Source organism: Lemur catta, chromosome 6, assembly GCF_020740605.2.
Source record: "Lemur catta isolate mLemCat1 chromosome 6, mLemCat1.pri, whole genome shotgun sequence".
Lineage (NCBI taxonomy): Eukaryota > Metazoa > Chordata > Mammalia > Primates > Lemuridae > Lemur > Lemur catta.
In genome coordinates, this window is record NC_059133.1 from 95,281,203 (window position 1) to 95,305,036 (window position 23,834).

A 23,834-nucleotide genomic window follows, 5' to 3' on the forward strand; every position below is an offset into this window, starting at 1 on the left:
GGTATCTACTTCAGGGTACCCCCCTGATGCTGTGTACAGAGCAAGCGCTGGATAGATACTTGCTGACTGGGAGTTAAAGAACTAAGGAAACCACAATGAGTAGACCTGACATCGGGAGATTAATTGCCTGGGAGTCAGTCAACTGCATGGCTGAAGCTGGATTTTTTGGGAACCGCTGGCTGCCTTCACACTTCCTGGTGGAAGTGGGACAGGTCAAAAGACAACCCAGAGTCACAGATAACTTTTGCCCACACATCATTCACTTTTTGGAGCGTTGGCTTGAAATTGAGGGGTGTGTGTGTCTGGAACCGACGTGCCTTCCGTGCGCCTGAGAGGTCTCAGAGGTCTCTGCACTTTCTTCAAATGGGCTGATTACAACAGAGAGGATGTGGACAGTACAGTTTTTCCTGTTTGATGTCACCCTGCTACCCTTTAAAAGTCCGGGGGAAAAAAGGAGGGAATCCAGCCTCGGATCCTCACGCCAGCTACTTGCAAGGAAGAAGAGGAGGAAAAGGCCAGCCAGGCCGGCTGCAGAGGGAGTGTCCGGTTTCGGTGTCAGCGCCAGCCATTCAGAGTGCGGCGATGCTGGGGGCCTGCCTCAGGCTCTGGGTCTGTGCCCTGTGCAGTGTGTGCGGCGTGAGCGTCGCCGGAGCCTATCCCAACGCCTCCCCGCTGCTCAGCTCCAGCTGGGGCGGCCTGACCCACCTGTACACTGCCACGGCCAGGAACAGCTACCACCTGCAGATCCACAAGGACGGCCACGTGGATGGCACACCCCACCAGACCATCTACAGTGAGTAGGGGCTTCAGGCTGGGAAGAAAGGGGAGCTGCCCTGGTGCCCACCCATGGGGGGTTGGAGAGGTTTAGGGGGAGACCAGAGGACTAGCCCAGCCTCCTCGCTTCCTGCCCAGGAGCCAGGCATTCTGCGTGTGTATGTGTGTATTTTAAACCCTAGGGGAAGATACTATCACACCATCCTCCGTTAGTATTTACTGGTTTCTCTGAGCATGAATAATTTCTGCCTCAACTAAAACCCTTCTTCCCACAGTAGCAGCCTCTTTCCCTTTGCTCTGCCCAGGGATTCAAAAAGCGTATAGAAAGCAAGGCAGGGAGCCTAAGAGGAAAAGAAGCCAGACAGATCAGTAGACACTGGGTTCCAGCTCACAAACTTCAGACTGGGCTAATCAGGGAGGTTGTAAAGAAGATTCATGGATCCTACTAAGAATTAGAATAGATGAACTCAAGGGCTCTTTCCAACTCTGAGCTTCTAGTATTCTGGCTTTGCAAAAGTTCCCAGAAAAACATATTGAAGACACTGTCTAGGTATGTTGTCTTGGTGGGTCTGAGCACTTAGCGCACAATCCACCCACCAGCTCATCTGTCCACGCATCCATCCCTCAGTCCAGCAGGTTTACTGGGTGCATCAGAGGTGCCAGTATGAGTTGATGATTCTTCTCTATGAAACTGAGAGGTGTCCAATTAGTAGGAAGTCGAGCTCATTGGGAACTCAATGGGCACCATGAGGCAACTGGAATATTTTTAAAGATTAGGTTTGTAGAGAGGTGGATCACAATTCAATTCACAAAAGTCAGTCAGTAGCTATGATCCAAATGAGGACCCTTTTGTGTGCACCTAACAAGGGATAATGGGGAGGGATAGGGAGTGGATATTGAAAAAGACAGGGTCTCCTATTTTAGAAGAATATGTAAAAATGACTCTAAGGATACAGAAAAATGCAAGTGATTCAATATATTTCAAATTAAAGGAATGAAAAAGTAATCACAATCTCTAACTAAAGATAACATTTTATAGGAATTATGACTTGCTCTTTATTGTTGTAGTAAATGAATCAATTAGTTTGCTGTGGCCAAGGCATTCACTCTTCTAGGAATCAAAGGTCCTTAAACCTGATAGCAAGCTATACATGCATATGCAAAGCTAACAGTTTAAACCTATTCACAGGTTCAATGGATGTTGATAGGAGATTGAAGGACGGAGAAAAATTATCTCTAAATATCAAATAGGTTCCAGAATACAAGGTGATACAGTAGGACTTAGGAGTCAACACCTTGTAAGCCAAGTTTGAGTCTAATGGCAAAATTATCTGAAATCAATCTAGATACACTTGAGACAACCAAAGTGTCCCTCATGTCATTCAGCAGATATTTAATAGGACCCACAGTGTGGCTGGCATTGTACCAAGCTCTGTGACTGAAGAGGATGACACAGCTCTTCGAGGACCTCGTGGTCTGTTATCCCTTCTCACCCAGCTCACTGTCAAATTTTCAGGAAATCCAATTTTGCACCTCTCATGGAGGGCCACCCTTACCTCCACTGCAAGATTATATGTGATTTAAAATTCAGGATAGCAGGTTATGGTGGATAATTTTGATTCCCCCAGATGGAAAGGGCGGATGTTTATACAACTTGCCTAGAGTCACGGGACCCTTTTGCTGAAAGGCGCTCCACAGGGTGGCTGTGTGGGCAGGGAGTGTGCGGGGCGCAGCCTCCACCAGCCACACGTCAGCCCTGTTCCCTCAAGTGCCTGCCGGCATCAGGCCCAGGCTGTTCACTGAGCGCTAGCTGGAGTGAATTAAAATGACTGGAAAGCAGCAAGATACACTGAACCAACGTCAGATTTTTTTTTTATAGAAATGTGATTTTGCTTTGTCAGATATAGGCACTAGCTAAGTGCTGTGTCTTTGTAAAGACAAATGCTAACATGGGGGTGACTCAGGGTCAGTGTAGTGGGTGCGAGATCCACTTTCTCAGTTTATATAACCTTTTGTACTGCTCAATCCATTATGTGTATTAATATCATCAAAAAAAGAGCAAGAAAAAATATACATAAGATCAAAAGTTACTCGAAAGGAAAGGCAAACATTAATGCATTAGGAAGCACAAGTAACTGAAAGTCTGGGGAAGGCCTTGCAATTACCTCAGCAATGAATGTAAAGCCATGCTTTACACTGACGGAAAAGTCTGAGGGCTTTTACCTCCTAATTAATTATACATTTCCAGTGAGATTTGATTCATTGATTATTTTGCTATAGTAAGTTCTTGAGTGAGAGGTGAGGACACAACCCATCTTCAGGTCATTGCACTGAAATGAAAGGACCTGCCTGTGAGATTCCATGGGCTCCCTGCAGACGCACAGCGGACTCTAACCCTTCTTCACAACGTGATCTTTCTTCTGAGGAGCTTGAGGCACTTGACTTCTGTCATCTTATTTGTCACCCACTGGCTATGAGAATAGGACGGAGCAGATAATCTGCTTTCATAGCAGAGGTTGAGGTGAAGTGGTAATTGGAAAAATGACTAGTATTTGGAAAGTGCTTTATGGTGGATAAGAACATTATCTCATCACATCCTCAAGATGACAAAATGAGGTGAATGTTTCTACTATCCCCATTTTAAGTATGAAAAAACAAAGACTACAGAACTTAAATAAGTGGCACACACAGGTAGTAAGTGACCTAGAGGACATCTTGATCCCAAATCTCATGCTCTTCCAAGGTCACGTGCATGGAGATGCCACCGTCACTGAAGGCAAAGTCCTTAAGCCCGCTTGCTCCAACAGGTAAAACAGGTGGCTCCAGCAGACAGTGACTTGTTCCTTCCTTCTGCCAAATTCTCCCCCTTGAATCTGTGCAGATGTGCAAAGATGCCTTCTGAGAGTGCAAAGGGAAGAAATCTGTCTCTCTTATAGGTTCTAAGCTTGCACATTGGCTCATGTTGGTTTGATTTGGGAGTCTGTGGCCCCCTAAGCTGCTGCTCATTGTTCCTCAGCAACTGCAGGGCATTTCCTATTGGGACTGGCCCTGGGCAGCAGAAGTCCACACACACTGCCGACTCTGACCCCAAGCCTCAGGCCAGTATGACTGTCAGAAAGCAAGGATTCAGCATGAGCGGCAGGTCAGAGCACACTACATGGTGCCGTCCATCTGCTCAACACTTTCAAGTGACTTTTACAACGATTATCTCATTTGATTCTTTTTTTTTTTTTTTTTTGAGACAGAGTCTCACTCTGTTGCCCGGGCTAGAGTGAGTGCCATGGCGTCAGCCTAGCTCACAGCAACCTCAAACTCCTGGGCTCAAGCGATCCTCCTACCTCCGCCTCCTGAATAGTTGGGACTACAGGCGTGTGCAACCATGCCCGGCTAATTTTTCTATTTTTAGTAGAGACGGGGTCTCGCTCTTGCTCAGGCTGGTTTCAAACTCCTGAGCTCAAGTGATCCTCCTGCCTCTGCCTCCCAGAGTGTGAGGATTACAAGTGTGAGGCACCGCGCACCTGGCCCCATTTGATTCTTGCTGTCAGCCTATGAAAGTAGGCAGGACAGCTACTATTATTCTCATTTCACAGATAAGGAAACTAAGGCTAGAGCAAGGAGTCGCCCAAGGCTACAAGGTTAGTAAGTGCCAGAAGTGGGACCAGGATCCCCATCCCCTGCATCCTGGTTCCGTGCCTCTTCCCCGACCCCAAAAGTGATGCATCATCAGCATGTATTTCAGCACTTGATGCTTCCTTCTCATACTTGCAATGATTCCCGCTAGAGGCAGACCATAGGGCATTAGGAAGAAGATGTCACCAACCTGAGTTTCAATCCTACCTTAGTTTCCTTATCACTTAAATTGGGATGCTGCTACTACCAATGCTATTACTGATAATACTAACAATATATTAATAACAGTTGTTTTGAGAGTTGAAAAGATATAAAGTACTTAAAGCACAACCACTCAAAAACAGTTACTAAATGTAATATTTTTCCCCAAGTAGACTGAAAAGTCATCAGAATAGAAACTATTTCTTACACATTCCTTATGTTTTTCTCAGGATTTACCACAGAATTAGCCATAGAATTGAGACACATAGGCAGACACTATTTTGGAGGAATTTAAGCATCCTCTGCGCCTCCCATACTCCACCCCACTTTCCAGAAGCTTCCTGCAGTGTTAACCCTTAGCCAGACTTTGAGACATTACGTTTTCTCTCTGGCATTCTTCCTTTCTCTTCTTCCTGGGCTTGCCTCCACCCTCGTTCCCTCTGCCCCACATCACTCCAATTTCAGTCCCTACCATGATCCGCATGCAGCTAGTGTCTAATTATTGCCCACTTGCTGTCCTCTGAGGTCTTTGTATTGAGCCTCCATGATGTAGGAGAGGAGCCTTAGGCTTTAAGTCACCCCAGGAGGCTCCATGCCTTGGCAGGCACAGACGTTGGGCCTTTCCAGCCTCTCTGAGCTACACTCGCAGAAGGGGAAGTAGAATCCCTGCCTGGACGACCTGCCCGGGGGCTGCGAGGTCAGACAAGATGCACATGGAAATTCTGTGGTAGGCAAATGGAAGTGGCCTCAAAGACCTAAAGAAATTCTTTTTAACAGAAAATTCAGGTAATTAAGCAGTATTTAGGGCAGAAGTTTTGCTGAATTAACAGTTATATTGCATCACTATATGGTCTAATTGTGCCCTTGCAATACAAGAGAAGGCATGCTTCAAGCTGTTGTCAGTTATTTAAGGTATAAGTCGTATGAATGGGCTTCAGGCCCTTTTGGAGAGTTTTCTAGAAGGGACACGGAAAGACCATGAAAGAGTGCACCTGGAGGGGGCACCACCAACTGAGAAAATAACAAAGAACTGAACCCAAGAAGAGTCCAAGAAGAAAATTCCATCCACCACTGGCATCTATTCAACGTAAAAATACGTATACCCTCTGCTCCTAAGGAGCTCACTTTGGAGAAGGCACTAGATGTGTGCACCTAGCTGAAGCAGGGCCAGTGAACAGAGGTGCAGGCATTGGGCTGAGGGCAATGAGAAGAAAGAACAGTCAGTTCTGATAAGAGAGATGAGGAAAGTCTCCAGAGAGATGGTGAAGTCTGAGCTTCATCCTGAAGGATGAGTGACATCAGTGAGCAGAGAAGGAAGTTCTGGACACATATTGGGTGTTGACTGATGAATCAGACTATTGGTGGAGGATCAGACTCTATATACAAGCTGGATCCTTGAAAGACATCTCAGCGTAGACTTTTAAATCACAAAAGCAGAAGGCTTGGAAGAATGTAGCCACAAACATTAAAAGTTATTAGCAAGGCAAAGAGGAAAATAAAGACAGTCCTGGTAGAAAGAGAGAAATGTGTACAGCACAGGTGAAAGAATGCTAGGAGTTCAGAGTGCCCCGTATGGGCCAGAGGATGAAGTAGGAGGCGAATGAGTATCTGTACGTGTGTGTGGAGGGGGTTTGTCAAAGGAAATTGAGGCCAAACAAGTAGAAGGGAAGAGTTATGTGAAGTCGTCACCACCCTTAAACTCAGTCCTGGGAGGTTTCAGGAAGGTGGGTTTTCAGGAAGTGCCTGAAGGTAGGAACTGGCTGTGCAGGACTTTTTGACCGGAATGTTTTCCCCGCAGGTGCCTTGATGATCAGGTCGGAGGATGCTGGCTTTGTGGTGATCACAGGTGTGATGAGCGGAAGATACCTCTGTATGGATTTCAGAGGCAACATTTTTGGATCAGTGAGTTTCTCTTTTGTGTTGGTCACCATTTGCAAACAATCACCTAATTTCTCTGACAGAACACAGACTTTTTCCAGCTTAAAGATTCCATCTGCAGTGTACCTTGGTGATGTTTTCACTGAGCACTTTATTCACTCTAAGTATCGAATGCTCAGGTTCACACAGCTGCGTGTGACCCTAGGCAGTCTGGCCATGGAGCCCAGGCTCTCTCTCAGTCCCCAGTCTGAGCTGCCCGTCGGTACCTACTTTTCCGTCTAGCACAGGCCCTGGTATATAGCTGCAGTGCCTCAAATCATGTGAATTCACGTTGTAAAGTACATCAGAAAGGGTGAGACGCTACTGGCTTCTTCTTGATTCTGTGACTAGCTGTGACCTTAGGCAAGTCCCCTCACGTCACCAAACTTGAGTTTCTTCTCTGGGAAAAAGTGGAGTGGGATGGACCACATGACCTGTGGAGCTCCCCCCAGTGACAGGTCTCTATTTAATGACCTCTGCCCCAACTGTGATAGCTGGTCATTCAGATTGGTAAGCAAAGGGCTTCCCAAACTAAAGGCTGCCAGCATATTCCAGAGGATTTTGAGATAGTGAAACAGTAGGACTGCTCATCTCAGGATCTCTTACCACCAGACATACCCACTAGAAATTTCTCGAGAGCAGAGACTTTCTGTTTTGCCTTACTGCTGTGTCCCAGCATCTACCATAGGATCTGGCTAGAATAGATAAATCTCTGTTGAACAAATACTGAAATATAGATAAGGAAATAAATAAATATCTGTTGAACACATCCAGGCATATAGATAGTCCTCAGATGTAAATACTACGTGGAGGAGTTTGAGGTTTAAATGAGGTAATACGCAAAGGCCCTGGTAGGCACTCAGCAGGACCCAGCACTCGCGGCAGGGTGAGAACTCAAAGCCAGCTCATGTGCTGGCAAAGTTCCTGTCACTACTCCCCAAACTGTATTGCCTCTCTGACGTCAGCACCCTACACAGCCCGTCCCATCTCCTTTCTCCAGGTAAGGAGACAAACCCACGCCAACTTTCAGCCAGCAGAGGGCCGGAAAAGAGAGAGAGTGGGGAGGAGGGTGCTGTGCCCAAGGAAAGCACGCGCGGGGCCAGGTCTCCAGGGTGGTGGCCACGCCCGAAACGTGGAACCACATTCCGCGCCCGGGCAGCTGCGACGCATTGGTTGAAAGCACTTTCCCCCGGAACGGGCCAAGGGGTGAAGGCAACACGGGCTCCCCGGCCCGGGAGGAGCGTCGCCGCCCGCCAGCCCTCACGCGGCCTTCTTGCCTTGCAGCCTTCCTTCAGCCCCGAGAGCTGCAGGTTCAGGCAGCGGACGCTGGAGAACGGCTACGACGTGTACCAGTCGCCGCAGCACCACTTCCTGGTCAGCCTGGGCCGCGCCAAGAAGGCCTTCCTGCCGGGCGCGAACCCGCCGCCCTTCTCGCAGTTCCTGTCGCGGAGGAACGAGGTCCCCCTCCTCCTCTTCAACACGCCCAGGCCGCGGCGCCACACCCGGAGCGCGGAGGACCACGCGGAGCCGGACCCGCTCAACGTGCTGAAGCCCCGGCCCCGGGTCACCCCGGTGCCCGCCTCCTGCTCGCAGGAGCTCCCGAGCGCCGAGGACAACAGCGTGGTGGCCCGCGACCCTCTGGGGGTGGTCCGAGGCAACAGGGTGAACGCACACGCCGGGGGCACCAGCCCGGAGCGGTGCCGCCCCTTCCCCAGGTATATCTAGGGAGCCCGAAAGGAACCCTCTTTAACCAGTCTTCCAGCAAACCGACCTGTCGTCACAGGGGCAGCTCCCTTCACACGCCCAGGAAGGGAAAGTGGGGTGACTGTGGAATCAGCCGCTCCTCTCGCCTCCCCGCCCCAGGAGGTCCCCTGAGAGTCAACCTGTGGGGCCAGAGCAGCTGCGTTTCACCGCCTTCCTCACCCCGCATATACCACTTTTCCGAATAAGAAACCCAATGTGTAAACTAGAAATTTCCCCTTCAGTGAGGGGCAAAGAAGGGATCCCTCCCTCCTGACCCCCGCCGGATTTCTCTTCTCTATGCCTGTCTTCCTAGTCAGTTTAGCATTAAGCAAAAGCAGTGGGTTCGGGAACTCACTGCTTGGAAGTACGGAAGAAGCAGTCCCAGAAGCCTCTCCACTGCCCCGTGCATCGTTTCGTGCCCAGATCCTGTGGACAGGTGGGTTTGCAACCTTGACATTAGCAGCTGAACTGGGCAAGCTGATGAGGACACTAATTTTAAGCCTTTGTTCTTCCTGGATCATCTCTGGGGAAGAGTTGTCAAAAAAGATTGGTGGTAGCTGGTCAAAACTTGCCACCTAGAATGCTGGGTGGACTGGGGCAGAACCGTGCTGGAACACTCACCTCCCCACGAGGGACACCCTTTGCCTGCCTGTCTCCCTCTGTGCAGTGGAGCCAGAGGGCTGAGAATGGACCTGCTCTGTGCCCAAGTGGCTCATGATACACCCTTGCCTCTTGTCCCATCTTTGGTTTTAGTGAATTTGGCCTGAGGAATAGAGTTCGTTATCAGCTCATGAAAATCTACCCTGCTAGGATTGGCCTTTCAAAATGGAAATAAATTCAGACTCTCCTAAGAGGCATTTAATTAAGCCTCTACTTCCAGTTTGAGTAGTTACCCATTCTGGAAAAATTACAAAACTGTGACTGGGGAGGGGGCCTTGAGACGCTGGCACTGCTCTGGGTTAGACTTTCTGTGAACTGAAAAATTGTGTCCTTTTCCCTAAGTGAAATGACATCAAGGACTCCGGAAAAGGAAGTCCACTAGCCAGGGGACAAGCTGTAGGAGTCATGAAAGGAACACTGTCAGGCTCTCGACCATGGTCTCATTAGTGCTCTGTAGCAGTTGTTATGGGATTAGTTAAAACACTCCTAGGCTGACACATCTGTGTGAATTTCCACTTGGAAATTCTTGAGGCATTAAATGAAGACAGCCTTCAGTCCCAGGAGCCCCAGTGCTACCCTGCGGGAAACAAAGCCTCACCTAGCAAACAGCTGAGAAGGCCAGGCAGGTGGGACTGATGTGAGCCCTCATCCTAGCCGTACCCCATTACTGTGATTCTTCCCGAAAGGGCCCCTCTCTTTTCCTACCTCTATTTGAATGACCACCTGAAGAGCAGAATCTTAACCAGCAAAGTAGATTCAAACAACAGCTTCTTCCCAGTCACCTTTTTCTTAAATGTCATCGTGTACCCAATCACCTTAGAAATTGATTCATTCTTTTCAGTTATCATAGAAACATTGAACAAGGTTTTAAGCCGAACTTGAAGGGCCAGTTCCTATTCTGAAGCACTAAAACTATGTATAACAATTTATAGACATACATGGCAAACATTTTCTTTAATAGTTTTCATTTCCTGTCAGGGATATTGTCCTATACAATAGCTATTGGAGGCTCCTCAATACTGTTAACTAGATGAAAAATCCCAGAAGGACCTTGTTAGAAAACTGGCTGTAATCTCACAAATGCAACACCACCATAGGGGTTTTCTTTTTAACAGAGCCAAAGGAGCCGCACAATTTCTTATGTCCCTTAGCACGTGGCAATATTTATTTATTTATTTGGAAGATTTTGCTTATCATTCTATATTTATAGATATGTATAAAAATGTAACCCCACCTTCTTCCTTTCTTTTTAAAAGAAAAATAAACTTTATCTCATCTTCTGTTAGCTTCTCCTTTCTGTATTGCTACATGAAAACATGTCAGAATATGAGAGCAAAAGGGATTATGGTAGGGGAACATTGGGAAAATATAGAGAAGGCAAAATTGAAAAATGATATCAAAATCGTAAAATATTGAAAGGTTTCTTTCATTAATAAGCAGATTCACAATTTTAATTCATCTAGACAGAATCATTAAAAACAAGGAAATTTTTATCAATATTGGATTTCTGATCACTCTAGTCCTAAAGTGTTTCCTTCAAAGAGAGAATTTTTTTATTTGAAAAATACACATTGGCACAACCACATCAATGTCTTAGTAAACAGATGTTATGTACTTAACACTTACAGGGTTCCTGCCCTATAAGCATTGGTAGCAGAACACCAAGATAATGAATCTCCATGCTTTCTCCTTCTGAGGCTGGTGTTCCCAGAATTCCTTCTTTAATCTCCATCCAGCTACCAAAACACAGGAAGCAAAGATGCTTATTACACATTTACATTTCTCTGTATTCAGATTCCCATCAGCGTGTGCCTACAGCTTTTCATTACCTGACTTGAGCCATCAGTTACTACCTTTTAATAAGTAATGTAAAAGAGCTTAGTATAGAGTTCACCATTTTGATTGGTGTTCAGATTACCTTCTGGCAAAGTCTACAAAGGGAATATGTCCTTTTTAAGAGTCTGAATATCAAAGTCCTCCACAGTATAGGGAAGAGTAAGGAAGAGCCATTGGGACGGATACAGGAGCGCAGGCCAAGATGCTTTCTTTCTTTGGTCACACAAAACAGATTTATCCAAGGTAGGTCAGTATTTTTTCAGAAGTTCATATTTCAGAAACAAAAGGCAGATGGGACCAGTGATTCTTAATTTTGTTTCTGGCCCACGGGACCGGAAAACCCACAGAGATGAAGCAGTACTAAAATCATCACTGGGGATAAACAGGTCTTCATCCCCCTGTATTAATAGAAGGAGGATTAAACATTGAAGAGGAAAAAAGATGTACTGTGGAAGTTTCCCTTGCACAGGCTGGAAGAGTTTCTTTCTCTTTCCGTAGAAATCCTCCCTGACTAAAGAAAGGAAAACTAAAGCTTTTAACATATACACAAAAATAATGAAGTGAGGATGGGAGAGGATAAGGGAAAAAAATGTGAATATGTCACCTGTGTGTGGACACATGTGTAGTCAATTTTATGATACATTGTATATATGTAGCTGCTAGAAGCTTCAGTGACCTAACCATAGATAGGGTTTCTAGTATTTAAGGCCCAACCTTTATTTTGTCCACATAATTATAAAAATCCTTCCAGAACAAAGATATCATTATAACACACATGTGTATAGATACTTACTGTTTATGCAGAATTTTTTTTATATCTTAACTCATTTAACACTTAAAATCACATAGCTTCCACTTCTAGCTATGACAGAGTAACCAATACAAGATTTGCCCTTTTGCCAAAAACTATAAATCGGAACAAAATATATGAGGCAGTTGTTTTCAGGCATGGAGTAGCACAGGAACATCATCCTTGGCATAAAGGAAGCTCACCAGTTAAGTCCCATGATCCTCCCAGCTTTCTGCCTTACGAGTGCTGAGAGCCACAGAACAGGGAGGTGGAACCCAGGCAGAGTGGCAATCTCACTGAGCCTAGAGAGCGGCCGGACTCTACAGGGCAAGGCAGCTGAGAAGACGGAGCTGTGAAAAGGGGAGATTTCAGACATCTGTGTGAGCACTCACTGCAGGTCTTTGGCCAAAGACTGGGTAGCACACGCACAGGGAAAGATACCGTAAGTCCTAACAAAGATCACCTGCTACAGCACTAGGAGATGGACAATGAGGGATACCAGAGGTCAATGCTGACAAACATTGGAAAATCAACCAAGCCAGGGTGAAGAGACCTTACTGAGTTCATCAGCATTTAAAAGGCTGTGTCTCATAAGTAAGGACTAAGCCCCAGAGAAAGAGAGTATATGCTAAGACTAAATTCAAAACTGAAATAGACTTGCTCTAACAGGGAATTATACCAATCCTGACAAAACTACGAAGATCTTCTGATAATTTAACTGCCTGCCAGAACAAAACTCAACATTTTCTTTAAAGGAAGATGGCATGATCCACACTCAATACATGGTATCATCTACAATCAGTAACAATAAAATAAAATGACTGGACATGAGAAGAAATAGGGAAAAAATAGCTCACAGCCAAAAGAAAATGCAGGCACAGAAACCAAACATAAGACGACCTAAAAATAAAGAAAATTAATATAAATTATCTGAAGAACAGAGAAAAAATAAGTTTAAAAAAATGAGCAGAGACTCAGTGTTCTGTGAGACATTATAAAGGTGTCCAAAATATGTGTAAGTTGAGTCCCAGAAGGAAACAAGCAGAAAAAGTTGGGGAATAAGAAATATTGGAAGACATAATGACTAAAAATTTCCCCAAATTGTTTAAAAATAAATGTAATAAAACAAGGAGCTCAGAAAACCCCAAGCTAGACAAATAGAAAGAAGATAACACTTAGGTGTATCGCAAACTGCTAAAAATCAAAGAGAAAGAGAAAACGTGAAAGTTGCTACAAAAAAATTGACACTTTGTATGTAGAGGAACAACTATAAGGAAAATGGTGGATTTCTCATCATAAATAATGGAAGCCAGAAGACAATGGAATGACACATTGAAAACATTGAAAAGAAAGGTACTTACCCAGAATTACACATACAGCAAAAATATCCTTCAAAATTAAGGTAGAATAAAAACCAAGAAAAATTGTTGCCTGGATGAAAAGAAATAACACTAGATGGAAATTTACAAATAGAGGAAGAAAGAAAGCCATCAGTGAATATGTGAGTAAATTTACTGTATACTTTCTTCCTCTGATTTCTTTAAAAGACTGTTTAAAGCAAAAATTGTAACATTGTATTGTGGGGTTTATAACATTAATATATACTGCAAAATTCCCACACAGGATGAGAGAGGTAAATGGAACAAATATGGCTACAAAATTACAAGATTGTACATGAAAGTCACACAATAGTACCTCTAACTAATCTGTAATAAATCAAGGATGTGTATTGTAACCCCACAAGCAACCACTAAAATAATGATAGTAATAATAATGAAAAGATGTATGAGTAAAAAGCCAACAGAGGCATTAAAACAGAATACTAAATAATATTCGATTATTCCAAAAGAAGGCAAGGAGGAACAATAGAACAAAAATCAAATGGGGCACACAGAGAAATGAAAGACTAAACCAAATTACATCAATAATTATAGTAAATATAAATGGGCCAAACACTACAACTAAAGGCAGGAATGGTCACACTTGATTTAAAAAAATACTCAACTATATGTTGTCTCTAAAAGGCATACTTGAAAGAAAGGAATGAAAAGATATGCAGTGAAAACAGCAAACATAAATATGAACTTACTATATTAATGTCATAAAAAATAGGCTTCAAGTCAAGGAATACTGTCAAAGATAAGAGAAATACTTCTTAATTATAAGGGCCAGTTCATCAGGAAGACATAAAAATCAGAAAGGTTAATGCCTTAAAAACAAAGCAACAAAATACATGAAGAAAACTGACAAAATTGAAAGAATAGGCAAGTCCAAATCTTATCTGGAAATGTGAACATCCCTCTCTCAGTAAATGATTAAGCAAGTACGCAAAAAGTTAGTAAGGATATAGATCTCTGAACAACACTATTAATGAACTTCATCTAATTGACACTTATAAACCACTAAATCCAACAACTACAAAATACATTCTCTTTCCAAGTACCAATGAAATGTCCATCAAGATAGATCATATGTTGGGCAAATAAACAAGTATCAATTGTAACCGAAAAGTTCAAAATTTTACAAAAATATGGTTTTCTATCATATAATTAGAAATCAACAAGATATTTGAAAAATCCCCAAATATTTTGAATTAAATAGCATATTTATATATAATACATGGATCAAAGAACAAATCAAAAGTAAAGTTAGAAAATAAGTTTAACTAAATGATAATGAAAACAACATACCAAAATTTGTGGTATGCAGCAAAAGCAGAGCTTATAAGGAACTCTGTATTTTAAAAGCTTATATATACAAAGAAAGAAGGTTCAAATCAATCTACATTTCTTCCTTAAGACTCTAGGGGGAAAAATAAAAATTAGATTCTAAAGAAGTAGACAGAAATTATTAAGTAAGAGCAGAAATGAATGAATTAGAAAACAAACAACATTAGAGAGGTTGGTTTCAAGAAAAAATTAATACAACTCAAAAATCCCTAGCCAATATCTGAACACCGTGACTGTTTCACCAGATGGATCACTTTGTGCTTCTGGAGGCAAGGATGGCCAGGTCATGCTATGGGATCTCAATGAAGGCAAGCACCTTTATACACTAGATGGTGGGGACATCATCAATGCCCTGTGCTTCAGCCCCAACCGCTACTGGCTCTGTGCTGCCACGGGCCCCAGCATCAAGATCTGGGACTTAGAGGGCAAGATAATTGTAGATGAACTGAAGCAAGAAGTTATCAGTACCAGCAGCAAGGCAGAGCCACCCCAGTGTACCTCTCTGGCCTGGTCTGCTGACAGCCAGACTCTGTTTGCTGGCTACACAGACAACCTGGTGGTACGCGTGTGGCAGGTGACCATCGGCACCTGCTAGAAATTTATGGCAGAGCTTTTAGAAATAAAAAACTGGTTTGGTGAAAAAAAAAAAAAAATCCCTAGCCAAGAATATTAAAAAAGAGAGAAAACACAAAATACCAATTTGAAGAATAAGAGAAGGGATATCACCACAGATCCTGCAGAAATTAAAAAGATAATGAGTGAACATTAAAAATAGCTTCATAGCAATAATTTTTTTAAATTTCAGGATATTATGGGGGTACAAACATTTGGTTACATGGAATGCCTTTGCCTCGCCCAAGCCAGAGCTACAACCGTGCCCTTCCCCCATACAGTGTGCTCCGCCTCCATTAGTTGTAAGTTTACCCTCCCCCAACCCCCCATCTGACTGGCACCCAATGAATATTACTACCATGTGAGCACCTTAGTGTTGATCAGTTAGTACCAATTTGATGGTGAGTAGATGTGGTGCTTGTTTTTCCATTCTTGTGATACCTCACTTCAAAGGATGGGCTCAAACTCTATCCAGGATAATACAAGAGGTGCTAGATCACCACTGTTTTTTGTAGTTGAATAGTATTCCATGGTATACATATACCACATTTTATTAATCCACTCATGTGCTGATGGGCACTTGGGTTGTTTCCACATCTTTGCAATTGTGAATTGTGCTGCCATAAACATTCAAGTGCAGATATCTTTATTATAGAATGTCTTTTTTTCCTTTGGGTAGATGCCCAGTAGTGGGATTGCTGGGATCAAATGGTATTTCTATTTCTAGCTCTTTGAGATATCTCCAAATTACTTTCCACAGGTGTTGTACTAATTTGCAGTCCCACCAGCTGTGTAAGAGTGCTCCAATTTCTCCACATCCATGCCAGCATTTGTTCTTTTGGGACATTTTGATAAAGGTATGGCAATAAACTTGACAACTTCAGTGAAAGGGATAAATTACTTGAAAAATCTAAACTTACAAAAACTGACACAAGATGACACATAAAATTTGAATAGTCCTGTATCTCTTTTAAAAGTTAAATTAATTATGAAAAAATTCCCACAAAGACAAGTCTAGGTTCAAATGGTTTCATTAATAAATTCTATTGAACATTTCAAATAAAAGCAATCCTACCCAAACTTTTCCAGAGTATTACCTCCTAACTTGTTTTATAATGACAGAATGACTTTGATTTCAAAACTTGACAACGAAATTGTGAAAAAGAAAACTACAACTACAAATTAATAATTGTTGTGAACATAGATACAATAACCCTTAACAAAATATAGTAAACCAAATCCAACAATATATAAAAATTATAATAATACATTACAACCAAGTACGGTGTATCCCAGGCATGAAATTTTGGTTTAACATCTAAAAATCATATTAACAAAATAAAGGAGAAAAAAATCATATCAGTTCAATAGATGCAGGAAAATATTAGATAAAATTTAATACCAATTTATGACAAAAACTCTCAGCAGACTAGGGATGTAAGAAAACTTCATCTGATAAAGTCCTTCTATGAAAAACCTGCAGCTAACATCATATCTTAAGACAGTTTAACAGCCTGATCTTAAATTAGGAACAAGGCAAAAACATTTTCTTTCATTACAGACTGACTATCCCTTATCTGAAATGCTTGAGACCAGAAGTGTGTTGGATTTCAGACTTTTTAGGATTTTGGAATATTTGCATACATACTGTATCGTGAGATATTTTGGGGATGAGACCCAAGTCTAGACATGAAATTCATTTATGTTTCACATATACGTTATGCACATGGCATGGAGGCAATTTTATATAACATTCTAAATAATTTTGTGCATGAAACAAAGTTTATGTACATTGAACCATCAGAATGTAAAGGTGTCACTACCTCATATCAGCATTCAAAAAGTTTTTAATTTTGGAGCATTTCAGATTTAAGATTTTTGGATTAACCTGTACCTCTATTTAATTGTACTAGCAGTCTTAGGCAGTGCAACAAAGCAAGAAACAAATGGAATACAAATATAAAAATGTCCCTATTTTGAGATGACATGATTATCTATGTAGAAAGCTCCAAGGAATCTACAAAGCAACTACAAGAACAGAACTAAAAATAATATGTAAATTTAGCAAGATCAATATATATAAAAATAGGTTGAATGTTATGTACTAGCATCAAACACCTGTAAAATAAAATTTTAAATGAAAATGTAAAAATTCTATTCATAACAAGGTCAGAAAAATAGAATACTTAGGGACAAACAAAAATACAAAATAATTAGGGACACTGCTGTAACAAATGAGCACCAAGTTAAAAAATAATTAGGGACAAATTTAACACAAAATAAATATTACAAAACATTGCTGAGAAAAATTAAAGTTATAAATAGAGAGAGACACTGTGCTCCTAATTTGGAAGACTCAATATCGTTAAGATGTCAAGCACAGTCTCAGCAGGCTTTGTCACAGAGATGGACAAGCTGATTTAAAAATGTGCATGGAACAAGAGACTCTAACTGTATTACAAACGTATAAAACAGCCTCACTGGGGTTGTGGGGCAAAGGTCTGACCTAAGCAATTTAGGAAATGAGTGGCGTATGCAAGAGTAAAGGCAAAAGGAACTGTACGTAAGCACTATGCTCTCGTTAGTGAATCCAGATGGCCACATAGAGAAATATTTGTAGATACGTACACATAAATGGATTAGTATACAAGCATATTTGCCTTTGCCCTGTTAGCCGAGAAAGCCTAAAAGAAACTATACCCCAATAGTAACAAGCACACCTAGCATCCAAATTTTTGTTTTTAATACCATTGTCCAATAATAAAAGGAAGCACAGCTCCTTGGAGAAATGGCTGCTTCCAGGAACGTGACATGAAATATGTAATAGGAGTCTGGAGTGTCTGGTACTGACAGAAAGCAAGGAAGTGTTAAGAAAACCAAGCCAAGTTGATGGGGACAAGTCAAAGGGACACAGGGCCAACTGAAAAAGCCCCCAGTGGCTAAAGTTGGAGCATTTTGAGCAACAACAAAAAAAGTAGTACGGGATTATAATCCAGAGTATAAAATAACTATTCATGAGTCTAAAATGATATAAATAAATGGTTAAATAAGGGAATAAAAAGTAAATCTTTGCAGAATTCCAAATAACCCATAGATACTCCAGCCTCAAAAAGAAGGAGCATAAATTCACACTCCTTGTGTGCATATAGCGACTTCCAAGAGCACAGTATGGAAAGGTGGGAAAAAATAACTTCATAGCGGAGAAACCTGACAATCACTACCTTAGCCAGGTGCCCAAGGACGACTCCACTGATCAAATGAAATAAGTCAGATTTTAGTATGTACCCTTGATAGGATGTGATGAAAATGGCACTTTTTTTCTGTGGTCTTCCTTCCAAAAACCCATAATCTCAGTCTAATCATGAGAAAAATATCAAATTCCAATAGAGAGGCATCTTACAAAATACTTGACCAGTACTTCTCAAACTGCCAGGATCATTAAAAAAACCAAAAACATAGAAAGTGTGAGAAACTATTATAGCCAAGAGGAGCCTAAGCACAGAAAAATACATACTGTATGTTCTCACTCATACATGGAAGCTAAAAAAGTTGATCTCCTAGAAGCTGAGAGTAGAATAGTTGCTCCCAGGGGCTGGAAGGGAAGGAGAAAGGGAAGGATGGAGAGAGGTTACTGAATACAAAATTACAGCTAGATAGGAGAAATAAGTTCTAGTGTTATGCAGCACTGTAGGGTGACTATAGTTAATAATTTATTGTATATTTTCAAATACCTAGAAAAGAGGATTTTGAATATTCCCAACACAAAGAAATAAATGTTTGAGGTGATGGATATGCTAATTACCCCGATTTGGTCATTACATATTGTATACATGTATCAAAATGTCACACTGTACCCCATAAATATATACAATTAATATAGTATGTATCAATTTAAAAACAGGCAAGGATAGTTGCACAACAATGTGAATGTACTTCATGCCACTGAACTGTATGCTTAAAAATAGTTTATCTGGTAAATGTTATCCATACATATTTTATCACATTAAAATAAGCAAGGGTAATGAAATAAATAATATACATACATGAGGAGCCTAAGCAGACATGACAACTAAATGTAAGAACATGGTACCCTGGATGGGATTCTGGAATAGAAAAATGAAATTAGGTAAAAACTAAGAAAATTTGAATAAACCATGGACTTGGGTTAATAATGTATTACTATTAGTTCATCAATTATAACAAATGTAACACACTAATATACAATGTCAATAATAGGAGAAGCTGGGTCAGGTATATGGGCACTCTCTGTACTATCCTCTCAATTTTTCTATAAAACTAAAATCTGTTCTAAAAAATATTGTATTTTTTAAAAACGTATGTGGAAATACAAAGGACCTGACATTGACCAACACAAACAAACCAAAAACTAGAAAAAGAACAAGTATATAGGTAACTTGTACACTTGATTTCAAGACTTGCTATAAATGTACAGTGACCAGGACAGTATGCTATTTGAATATGAATAGACGAACAGATAAATGGGACAAAATAAGAGCCCAGAAATAGACTGACACTTACATGGTAAATTGATTTTTGACAATAGGGCCAAAGAAATTCAGAGGAAAAAAATCTTTTCAACAGATGCTGCTGGAACAATTGGATATCCAGGTAAATATAACCATGAACCTTGACCTACTTACCTCACACCACACACAAAAATTCCAGATGGATCTAGATGTAAATATAAAAGTTAAAAATTACAAATCTTCTAGAAACAGAATTTCTCCATAACCAGGGGGTAGGCAAAGATTTCTTAGACAGACAAAGCAATAACTATAAAACAAACACAATGGTAAATCAGTCTTATGAAAATCAGTAACTTCTTATTTTAAAAAAACATTAAAAATGATGAAATAAAATTATATTTTATGATAAATATATGGACTGGAATAAAATTATATGTAACTATATATATGTGTGTATAGATGCACACATAACACATATATATATACAAACAGCTAAGGACTTATATATGAAAATATATAAAGAACTCCTACAACTCAACAATAAAAAGACAACACAATTTTTTAATGGGCATTTTACAAAGGAAGCTGTATAAATAACCAATAAGTACTGTATATTAAAAAGTGCTCTATATCATTAGTTAAAAGGAAATAAAAGTTAAAACTGTAGAATGGCTAAAATTAAAAAGACTGACATCATCAAATGTTGGTAAGGATGTGGAACACCCAGAACTCAAGGTTGGTGAGCATAAAAAAGTATAACCATTGTGGGAAAAAGTCTGCCACCTTTCTTGTAAAACTAAAATGTACCTACACCCACCCTGTAACTCAGCAATTCCACTCTTAAGATTACTTTCCCAAGAGAAGTGAAAACATATGCTCACAAAAAGCCTTGCAAAAAACATTCATAGCAGCTTTATTCATAATAGACCTAAACTGGAAACAGTCCATGTGTTCAACGGAAGAATAAACAAACTGTGGCATATTTATGCATTGGATTATGCAGTAATAATAAGGAATGCCAAATTAGCAATGAGCATAGCTAGTGCCCAGATTTTGGTTTCTAACTGCCATGTCTACCAAGGCTCTTTCATTTCATTTCCAAAATCCTAGGGCTCTTTGGAGAAAAAGCTGATTCTGGGGCTGGGGCTGGGAAAGAATGAGATGAGCCTGGAATACCCTGTTATGCCAGAAAGTAAGGAAGTGCTTACCGGATGATGAGACTATGTCAACAGAACATAAGAGGCAGCCTGAAAGGGATCCCAAAGGATAAATTTGGGACAATGTAAGTGTAAAATAAATGATGACAATACTGTATTATAAGCCACTAAATAAGAACCTCTGAGTTCATACTGATATAAATAAGTAGGGGAGAAGGGACAGCTCTCTTAGTGTAGAATGCGAACTAATAAACATGGAAGCAAAAATAGAATCAGAAAATAATCAATGGAGGCTGAGAGAGTGAGTGCAAGTTTAATAAGAAACCAGATAAATAGTAATTTTACAGTGGACAGACTAGTAGATACAACACCAAGTGCCTCCTGACATGACCCAAGCGCTCACACATCCTTTCTGGGGTGCTTCTGACAAAATATACACCTTAAATCTAATAATGCAACAACACAAAACCGGGCCTATTTTTTTTTTTTAATAACAAGGTCAAGAAAGACACAGTTCGGATTAAAGCAGCATGAAGAGACCTGAAAACTAAATGCAACACATTGTCCTGAATTGGATCCTGGACTCAGAAAAAGAAAACAGCCACAATGACTCCAACTTTAAATATGGTGTGTGGATTAGATAATAGATCACATCAGTGTCAAATTTCCCGATTTTGATGTTTATTCTGTGTTATACGTAAGAACATCCTTGATCTTAGGAAATACACACTGAAATTTTGCAGGGGAAAAGAGTATGATGTGTCTGGGTTATTCTCAAATGAATCAGTCAGGGGAAAGGTGGTTAGAGGGAGGGAGAGGGAGCACAAATGACAAATTTGGCAAATGGGGCAAAATGTAAGCAAGTGGTGAATGTGGGTACAGGGTATACAGGAGTTCCTTGCACTTTTCTTACAACTTTTCTGTAGGTTTGATATATCAAAAATAAAAGGTTACCAAAACACATGTACATACACGCATTATTGTAATTATTCTCTAATGTGGGGATAGAGCAGCTCAGGGATATTGAGAGACCTGGTCAGCCACAAAATTATTAAGAGCCAGGCCTTGAACTTGAATCCAGGCCTTCTGACAATAGACCTTTTCAGTGTCACCGCCTTGTCTCATTAGACATTAATCAATGAACAAATTACCCACACGGTCCATACTGCTGAATAATAAACCAACTGACTGAAGACTGGGGGGAAAATCTGAAGTTTTTTAAGGACTGGTAATTAGTTGCCTGTTAGGATGATCTACTTGGCCACTCTGTTTTAAGAGAAAGGAACTAATGTCTTAATATACTTTAATTTGAAAGCTATACTTCCAAAATGATGGGGACCCAAAGAAAGATGGGTAAAAAGCATCATTTGCACAATTCAAGAAAATTTTACAGGAGCCCCATTCAGTGTCCAGGCAGGTGAGTGCCGCGTCTGACTCTAGATGCTCGGCCTACAGCACCACTGTGCTGAATACTTTCCCTTCCATCTCCTCTGCCTGTGCTTAATGGAGCTGATAATTATGTCTAAGTGTATTCACCTAGGATGATTTCAATTAGGCTACGACTCACCTTAATACAGCAGAGATACGTAACAGAAGCATTTAACTACACAAATACAATTATGTGTAAATGTATTTATTTTTTGTTTTTTTGAGACAGAATCTCACTCTGTCACCTCAAGTAGAGTGCAGTGGCATCATCATAGCTCGCTGCAACCTCAAACTCCTGGGCTCAAGTGATCCTCCTGCCTCAGCCTCCCTAGTAGCTGGGACTACTGGCACACATCACTGCTCCTGGCTAATTTTTTCTATTTTTAGTAGAGACGGGGTCTCACTCTTTGCTCAGGCTGGTCTCAAAGTCCGGAGCTCAAGAGATCCTACTGCCTCAGACTCCCAGAGTGCTAGGATTACAGGCCTGAGCCACTGCTCCCAGCCCAATGTGTAAATGTAAATACATATATACATGCAAGTATACATAATATAAAATAAACATATTTACCTACCCTAAATAGTATGGACAAATATTGCATCTCCTGCACAGGCCTGAGCCACAGAATGAACATGAGATGAAAACATGAACGTACTGTACTCTCAGTATACCTGACTTTATGTATACCTAATTTTTAGTATACTTAATGTGAGCATGTCACTGCTTAGTAATGACATGGCCCTTACAGAAATTAGTCAAAAGAAAGATGTTAGGCAAAGTATGTTTTTCACAAGAAAGTTTACGTTAAAAAGCAATAAAGGGGAATCTGCATTCAAAAATGAAGATGTTGAATATGAGCAATTATTCATTAAAAAAAACAAGAAAATGAAGATGAGTAGATGAGTAGTGGGAAGGACATGAAGGTAGGAAACAGGCGATTGGAAACAGTGGTTTGAACTCCAGGCAGGAGGGAGCCCAAGGGACAGGCTGTGCTAGAAGCTCTGAGCCTGGAGTGCAGCCTGGAAGTGGAAACTTCTGCCCATTCCTCCTGCTGGGCCTTGGACTAAACCCAACAGAAACAGGCAAGACTAGGGGGAGGGGGGATGAGTGGGGGAGCACAGAGGATTAGGGCAGTGGAAATACTCTGCATGACACCTTAATGGTGAGTACATGTCATTATACATTTGTTCAAACCCACAGAATGCACGCCACCAATAGCAAATCCTCATGTAAGCTGTGGACCTTCGATGATAATGGGTTCATGCATTGCAACACATGCACCACTCCATGGGGAATGCTGACAGTGGGGAAGGCCGTGCTTGTGTAGGGCAGAGGGTATGTGAGAAATACTCATATCTTCCTCTCAGTTTTGCTGGAAATCTAACTTCTCTATACAAATTAAGTCTTAAAAAACAAAAAGCAGGGAAAACATTACAAAGGAAATGACAAAACTTCATTAGACAAAAGACTCAGAAAAAATGGAGAGATCTATGATGTTCATAGATGGAAAGATGGCATTCCTCCCTAAGCTAACCTAGAAATTCCACGTCCAGGCTCCTTAGTCTGGCCAGGTCCCTGCCAACCTCTCCTTTCTTCAAGTAGCCAGGAAGCTGGCTGCCACTGTCCCTGCCTCCAGCATGGTGCGCCTACCATGCCCCCTACAGTGCAACCAGGGTGGTCTTATGGAAACAAGTCTGGTTATTTCACTTTTCTGCCCCAAACTGACCAAAGGCAACCCATCTCGCTTGGGTCAAAGCCCAGATCCTTAGCACAGGTGGCCAGGGCATGCATGCCCGTGTGCTTCTTCCCCTCAGCTCTGTCCTCCTGTCACTTTCCCATCCCTCTTGCTCAAAGGGGTCAAGCCTGATCCCG

General features: G+C 41.4%; 2 protein-coding genes across 2 annotated transcripts; both read left to right on the forward strand.

The window, feature by feature from the left end:
* The first annotated feature begins 481 nt into the window (after positions 1–481).
* On the forward strand, positions 482–10,152 carry FGF23 (fibroblast growth factor 23). Its single transcript, XM_045554560.1, has 3 exons — positions 482–793; positions 6,404–6,507; positions 7,807–10,152. Exons 1-3 carry the CDS (start codon positions 583–585, stop codon positions 8,245–8,247), a joined length of 756 nt encoding a protein of 251 aa, XP_045410516.1. The 5' UTR covers positions 482–582; the 3' UTR covers positions 8,248–10,152.
* A 4,345-nt stretch (positions 10,153–14,497) lies between these two features.
* LOC123640149 (receptor of activated protein C kinase 1-like) lies at positions 14,498–14,933 on the forward strand. Its single transcript, XM_045554561.1, has one exon. It carries the CDS (start codon positions 14,567–14,569, stop codon positions 14,873–14,875), a length of 309 nt encoding a protein of 102 aa, XP_045410517.1. The 5' UTR covers positions 14,498–14,566; the 3' UTR covers positions 14,876–14,933.
* The last annotated feature ends 8,901 nt before the right edge of the window (positions 14,934–23,834 follow it).